Source organism: Dendropsophus ebraccatus, unplaced genomic scaffold (assembly GCF_027789765.1).
Source record: "Dendropsophus ebraccatus isolate aDenEbr1 unplaced genomic scaffold, aDenEbr1.pat pat_scaffold_1781_ctg1, whole genome shotgun sequence".
Taxonomy (NCBI): domain Eukaryota; kingdom Metazoa; phylum Chordata; class Amphibia; order Anura; family Hylidae; genus Dendropsophus; species Dendropsophus ebraccatus.
Window position 1 is genome coordinate 21,844 of NW_027209210.1, and position 7,656 is coordinate 29,499.

At 42.4% G+C, this 7,656-nt stretch overlaps 1 protein-coding gene across 1 annotated transcript; it reads right to left on the bottom strand.

The window, feature by feature from the left end:
- Positions 1 to 3,527: 3,527 nt before the first annotated feature.
- LOC138775573 (transmembrane protein 266-like) lies at positions 3,528 to 5,806 on the bottom strand. The gene is made up of 2 exons (XM_069955969.1): positions 5,677 to 5,806; positions 3,528 to 4,509 (listed from the first exon to the last, which is right to left on the bottom strand). Exons 1-2 carry the CDS (start codon positions 5,804 to 5,806, stop codon positions 3,977 to 3,979), a joined length of 663 nt encoding a protein of 220 aa, XP_069812070.1. The 3' UTR covers positions 3,528 to 3,976.
- Positions 5,807 to 7,656: the final 1,850 nt, after the last annotated feature.

Genomic DNA, 7,656 nt, shown 5'->3' on the forward strand with positions numbered 1-7,656 from the left:
GAGACCCATATGTGACTTTTTTTTTTTTTTTGCAACACCAATTGTACTTTGCAATGACAGACTTTATTTTCCCATAAAATATTCTGCGAAACCAGAAAAAAATAATTTGCGCTGTCAAATTGAGAAAAAAAGGAATTTGTTTTCATTTCAGGGAGTTTTGTATTTACGCCGTTCACCCTGGGGTATGTTTGTTTTTTAACCTGGCTGGTTATGGAGAGGGGGGGATCCTATACGTGTTTTTTTTTTTTTTTTTTTGTTTTTTTTTAAATAAAAAAAAAACACGTAGGATCCCTCCCCCCTTTCCATAGCCAGCCGGGTTAAAAACCAAACAGCAGCTGCCTAGTAATACCAGGCTGGGAAGGGCCATTTATTTTGGCCCTCCCCAGCCTAATACTAACCTGCTACCACCCAGTCCAGAAGCGCCAATTTGGACGCTCCGGGACTACTGCCACCCGGCTCTTCCCATTATATCTGGTGGCATTGGGTACTGGGGTAATAATTTGGGGGGGAGGGTGTTAGCCATTTTATACCGGCTAACACTAAGTCTGTAAAGTAATAAAAGAAAACACACCTAAAAAATTTTTAGTCACAAAAAACACCCCCACAGCCCTCATTGACCATTTTATTGTACATTACAGTGCGCTGGTCATCGACTTAGTCCAAACCAATCCTCTGCATGCCGGTATCTAAAAAACACAAGCAAAAACAAACAGCAACTAAGGGGTTAAGTCCCTGGGAGCCAGACTAACTCCCATGCCCATGCTGGAGGATACCCAGCTTTCCCAGCATCCTGTAAGGGTAACAGGATGCTGGGAAAGCTGGATGGGCATGGGAGTTACAGTCTGGCTCCCAGGGACCTAAGCCCCTGGGAACCAGACTATTCTGGCACTCCACCGGCACCAGCAAGGAAGGGGGTTAAGTGTCACCTTCCTTGCTGGGGCAGATGCAGTGAGCTCTCCATGAGGTTGTGGGTGATGGTAGGGGCTGGGTATTACCTGCTGCTTCCTTGCTAGCAGTCCTGGCACCGGGGGCAGGACTTACCAGGACTGCTAGCAAGGAAGGAGCAGGTAACCCCCAGCCCCTACCATCACCTCCCACCCCATTGGGAGTCACTGCATCTGCCGCAGCAAGGAAGGGGGCACTTAACCCCCTTAAGCCCCTGGGAGCCAGACTAACTTCTGTGCGGAGATTTTAAATATCCCGCTCAGAAGCAGACTGCTTTCTGCTTCTGGGTGGGAAACCCCATAGGGCAGGGAATCCTGGCTTAACCCCTTAACGACATCGGGCGTATATTTACGCCCTGATGCTGGTAAGGACGTTCAGAGCGGGGCCGCGCGGTCCCGGGTGCCGCTTGTAGCCCGGGACCGTAGGTATTAGCCGGCATGGTCAGATCGCCGTGCCCGCTAATACAGTAATCAGATGCAGCTGTCAAACATGCAAAAATTCAGCCTGTCATTGCAAAGTACAATTAGCGACGCAAAAAATAAGGGCTCATGTGGGTTTCTAGGTGGAAAAATGCAAGTGCTATGGCCTTTTAAGCACAAGGAGGAAAAAACTAAAACGCAAAAATCGAAATTGCTCTGTCCTTAAGGGGTTAATGAGGGGATTCCCGCATAGCGCACCCCTCCTTACTGTACAGCCCCAGAGGGTTAGTAGTGGTGCTACTACATCACTACTTAACCCCTTACACTCCGTGGACCGGGCGCATTGCACCCAAACCACGGAGCATACCGGCTCCACATTAGGTGGTGAAATACTTCTAGTGTGGAGTCAATCTATGACCCATGGGCAACTATTTTAGTTAGTCGCACATGATAAATCATGCTTACTTTAAGCGTAAGCTGAAGTAGGCATGATTTGTGTATGTGCCGGAAAAATCACAAAATTTTGCACAGCCATGCGGTTGCGCAAAATTTTGTGACTTTTCCATTCCAAAAAAGTGGTGTATATTTTTAATAAATATCCCCCAATGTGTCTGTTTTACCATATGAATAGCCCCAAAATGAAGATCAATTTAGTCTACAACTTTTCAGTTTTCTAGTACATGTTATGGTAAAACAAGATGTCAAAGTATAATTGATCTCATAAAAAATGGAAAAAGTAAAGTTCTTAAAGGGAAGTCTGTAACCTGTAATTAATGTGTCAAACTACTGACACTGTTGGATAGCTGTTGGGACTGAGACATATGGTACATTTTCCTTGGTAAATGTTTAGTGAGCAAAAGTAACAAAATGTAAGCAGAAATATACATATTTGATGTTGCCAATATTTTACTGGCCAAAAGAATACAAATGACGTAATATATTGGTTGCATTGTAAACATTAGGGAAAAAAATGTGTATATTTAATGGTACCAGTTAGGGAGTCCATATAATTTATTGAATAATTTATTGCTGACTAGACAGTGCTCTATGAAACAAATGTATTATTATGCAGCCCAGGCTCTATAGCTCAAACTACTAGATGCTCCAAGATACCTTTAACCCAGGGACCATGGTGTAGACTGGATAAAACTACCGTTTTATTTCACTTCATAAGACACACCTTACTTTAAGAGATCCCACTGGTTTAGACAACTGAAAACAGGAAAAAAAAAAAATATATTGATGGTTAATAAACTTCCATGGTGGTCTAAAGCAGTGAAGGAGTCAAATTTTATTAAAATGACGGGGCCACTTTGACACTCTCCAGTACACTATACTCACACATAGACCTTTCTGCTGAATCATATGCACTCAGCACTGCTACATCAAAATACACACACATACCTGCTAGATCAGGGGGTAGGGAACTAAAGCTTTGGCTGTCCAGGCATGATGGGAGTTGTAGTTTTGCAACAGCTGGAGAGCCAAGCTTCCCTACCCCTGTGCTAGAGACACACACAGTGCTACTACATAAACCATCAACATACAGACAACCCCCTCCCCGCTACATCACTACACATAAACAGCTCTATTCCAGACAGACACATATATGCAGATTGTCCCTACTTACAGTGAGCAGCCCCCCAGTCAAGAGACTAATCACATGACTGTGACCTCATCAAAGGCCCTAAGAAGGGGCTTCTACATGTAGAGTTCCAGATTCCTCTCCTCATCTTCAGGAAAATAGAGAGGACCATGCAGCTAATAGTAGCTGCACAGACAACTCAGTAGTTCAGCACAACGTGTTGTGCCTGACTATTAGGGGGGCAGTCAGGGCGGTATGACACTGTTGGGCTGCCCTGTCTCCAGTCTGTAAGATACGGGCACTTTAGCAAGATTTTTTTCTTTCTAAAAGTACCCACTCCTCAGCTACTAATAAGAATAGCATGTCAATGTTTCTGGCCCCTGCATGTACACCAGTGGTCTCATTCAGAGAAAAGAAAAAAAAAAACCTTTCCGTAAAATAAAAAGTTACCATAAATGAATGAATAATGTGGGAAGATTCCGTTCACACAAGCTGAAAATCTATTTAATGTATTCAAAATTAATTAAATTAATTTAGATAAAATACTAAGACACAACTAGGTATGTACTTATACAGGTTATTTTATTACTTGCATTTCCGAGAACTGCATTGCCAAAACTTCATTGTGCATTAAAAATATTGCAGCATTGTACAAAATCTGTAGTCATGAGTAAAGGAAATATTGCAGCTATGTGGTCATACCTGCTCACCAGATATTGTCCATAAATACATGCATCAATCATTTAGTCTTGTAAACTCTAGTGTGAGGTCCAGTAGCACATTGGTATTAGGAATTTCTTACATATCCTGAGAATAATGAATCTAGGCTTCTGATGAACATGAATCCCATTTGGCTTCAATACAGTATCACAGTGACTGGAATCCCATTGAACTGGAAAATCTCTGGATAAAACGTCATGTTTAGCTCATAAATCTAAAAGCTTTAATAGCATCAGAAATGTCTGTTGGCTTAGAGGAATCTAATGCTGTGCATTTCACTGAGGAGGTATAAATCTAAGGCTCTGCTTCATTTTAACTCAGTATCTATAGGTTTACTCTCTAGAAGAGGGAGACTGAGTGGAATGACTGACCTGTCGTGAAACACACCAAAGCCCTCCCGATTCACCCTGTTATAGATGTTTAGCCCATGTCTCGGACTTCCTGTATGTAAACCTACAGGACTGCTGAGGTGTAAGTTGGCTGGATCCAGCCCTTTCTGCATTATAGAAGAGTCATCAGAAAGGGAAGACAACAGTTCCTGTACCGCTGTTTTATTCACTCTGTTTCTGATGGTTTGGGCCAGAGGACAGTATTCTGTGGATTCCTCTCTGGTACTGCAGTCTGTGGAGGAGCAAAATACTTGGCTGCTAATACTCTGTGCTAGTGTTTCAGAGCTCTCAGGAGATCTGGATACACTCACTGAGGTAATACTGCTGGAGTTGCTGGCCTGTTCTGGATTAAATGGGACTTCTGCCGAGTACAGGTCAGATGATATGTTGGGGTGATGATGGACATCAATAGCTGCTGTAGTGATTATACATGTCCCAGGAACTCCACTTTCTGCAGAAAAAAGATGGGGAAATACCATAACATAAAATGTATCAAGCAACAACTGCAGCACCTCTGGGCTTCTACATCCTAATGTGCCAGAAATTGTGTTATCTGCTTAACAGTTTCATGGTAGATTACAAGGAATATTCTGGTATAAAAAGACTCTGCCTAGTTCTACTATATAATATTGTTAAAGTTCATCATTTATGAAAACTGGTCATATGCACACTTAAAAATAAAGGAGAACTTCAGTTTGAGAATGGCGGTCGTTTATGGTTGTAGAGATTATTTGTTTAGTGGTTTGATAAACTGCTACAGTGCAACAATATTTTCTGAAGGGGGGTGTCTCATTAACATAAAACTAGTCAGTATGCCAAAATTTTATATATAAATATATATATATATATATATATATATATATATATATATATAGGAAAATAGAAGTGACATGCTTTACACTGTATTTCAGAAGTACTCCCTCAGAGAGCTAACAGAATATTTTTTGTAATAAAACACCATTCAGGCCACACACAGAATGCCTATAGTTGTGTAGTACAAAGCACAGAGGACTATGCATGTCTTAGAGCTTGTAGCTTTATCCTGTCCATGAAGGCATAAAGGGTTTATTTGGCTCTATTTATCTTCTAACATGTGCTGGGTTTGAATATGAGAATTGACAAGTTTTTTTTCCCCAAGGTCTATTAACCCCAAAGGGGTACTCCAGGCATTCATATTTTCTTGATATATTGCCGAAACTACACCGAAAATAACAGCCAGTTCTCACTTACCATGCTCCCCCCCTCCGGGGGCCTCCTCTCACATCCTCTGCTGAATGCTGAGACTGACTTGTGTCACAGTAACAGCCCACTCAGCCAATCAGTGACTGAAGCGGGACAGCTCTGTGGCCAGCGATTCGCTGAACAGGCTGCCACTGTTAAGATGGGTCAGTCACTGAGGTAGCGCCCTAAGTTTTCAGCAAGAGACCGGAAGACATGACAGAAGGGCCCCTGGGGAGCCCGGGTGAGAATAGGCTGTTTATTATTTTCCATGCAACCCCAGCAATATATAAAAATTTAAATGCCCTTTAAACTTAGAAAACCAATCTTTTCTTGAGCAGACTGCATGACAGCAAATATCTTTGGGGACCACCCTTTCTAAGATGACAAACAAACTTACCACTACTGGCTTCATTATAATACTGTGTGATATAATTGTTCATGTCGTCCTTCATAATCACTTCTGCAAAACAGATAAATACAATTTTAGGAGCATCAGAAAATAATGTACTATATAAGTTTTCTTTCATTTTGTTATGCAACCGTTCACATAAGATACATTTTAAACTAGTCCAATGTTGCCACTGGGCTTATAAATAATGGGCAACATTAGGAAAGATTGCTGACAGTACATAGTATATTTAAAGGGAATGTGTCAGTTGTAATTCACGTTCCAAACTGCTGACACTGTTAGTTAGATGTTAGGTCAAGAAGACACATAATACCATTCATATATCCAGTTGTGCTTCCAGAATGCAGAAACATGCTTTTATTCTCTGGTACAAAGAGTCAAAGAGGCTCTTCCAAGATCCTGATCTGCTGCAAGCTGGAATGTCTCCTTTCTCCTCCTCCTCCCTGTCTGATAGACAGCTGAAAGGTGATTCCCTGGCAGGGTCAGGTATGGGAGAGGGGAGTAAGGAGGAGTTACAGCTTCTTGCACTCCGCAAGCTTGGAAAAGCCTCTATGACTCTTTGTATAGTAGAATAAAACATGTTTCTATTTTCTAGAAGTACAGCTGGATATATGAAAGGTACCATGTGCCTGCTTTACCCTGACATCATTCCTTTAACAATCCATTTACAAATGTTAGACATACTTTGAAATTTTTGAACTTGACAAATATATGAAGCAATGTACATTTGCTTCTGACCACAGCATCAGCTTTGTGTGTATTCCACTTCTTTCTATATTTTATTATTTTCTCTGTGATTCTAATAAAGAAATGAGTCACCAGTGCAACCAGGCGGTGGGGAAAGCAAATTGTATGCTGGGGTGTATAGCTAGAGGTATAACCAGTAGGAAGAGATTGTGATCCTGCTGTATAGAGCTCTGGTGAGGCCACATCTGGAATACTGTGTCCAGTTCTGGAGACCTCACCTTAAAAAGGACATTGATAAAATAGAACGGGTCCAAAGACAGGCTACAAAATGGTGGAGGGTGTGAGGCATAAACCATATCAGGAAAGACTTAAAGATTTGAATCCGTATAGTCTGGAGGAAAGACGGGAAAGGGGGGACATGATTGAAACCTTTAAGAATGTTAAGGGACTAAATAAAGTTCAAGAGGGGAGTGTTTTTAGTAAAAAACTGAGCTCAAGAACAAGAGGACACAGTGAGGTTAGTTGGGGGAAAGATCAGAAGCAATGTAAGAAAATATTATTTTACTGAAAGAGTAGTAGATACCTGGAACAAACTTCCAGCAGAGGTGGTTGGTAAATCTACAATAACAGAATTTAAACACGCCTGGGATAGACATATATCTATCCTAAGATAATAAGAAAGAAAATACTAAAAGGGCCGACTAGATGGACCCAGTGGTCTTTTTCTGCCGACAATCTTCTATGTTTCTAAAAAGGATTGCATATTATATGGAGTCTTAGGGTACTATTACACCAACAGATCTGAAGAAAGATTATCTGCCAAAGATTTAAAGGGAACCTGTCACCCCCCCCGTGTCGGGGTGAAAGGCTCCCGACCCCCCGTTAGAGCCCCATATACTTACCTAATCCCGCCGGGTCCCGCTTCTGGAGGTGGTCGGGTGATGAAGATCTCAGCCGCTGCAGCCCGATGCGCACGCTGAGAGATGAGTCCAACACCCATAGAGAATGACAGGAGAGTCCAGCGCTCCGTCATTCTCTATGAGCGTTGGACTCATCTCTCAGCGCGCGCGCCGGCCTGCAGCGGCTGAGATCTTCATCACCCGGCCACCTCTAGAAGCGGGACCCGGCGGGATTAGGTAAGTATATGGGGCTCTAACGGGGGGTCGGGAGCCTGTCACCCCGGCACGGGGGGTGACAGGTTCCTTTTAAAGCCAAAACCCAGGAGTGGATTTGAAAAGAGGAGCAATCTAGTCTTTCCTTTATGACCTGATCTCTGATTAT

What these genes read in the sequence shown, in the direction of transcription:
- LOC138775573 (XM_069955969.1), bottom strand. Translation starts at nt 5,806, where the DNA reads ATGAAAGAAAACTTATATAGTACATTATTTTCTGATGCTCCTAAAATT. An exon ending in TTATAATGAAGCCAGTAGTG is followed by an intron (nt 4,510 to 5,676) that starts GTAAGTTTGTTT and finishes TTTTTTCTGCAG; the next exon opens with AAAGTGGAGTTCCTGGGACA.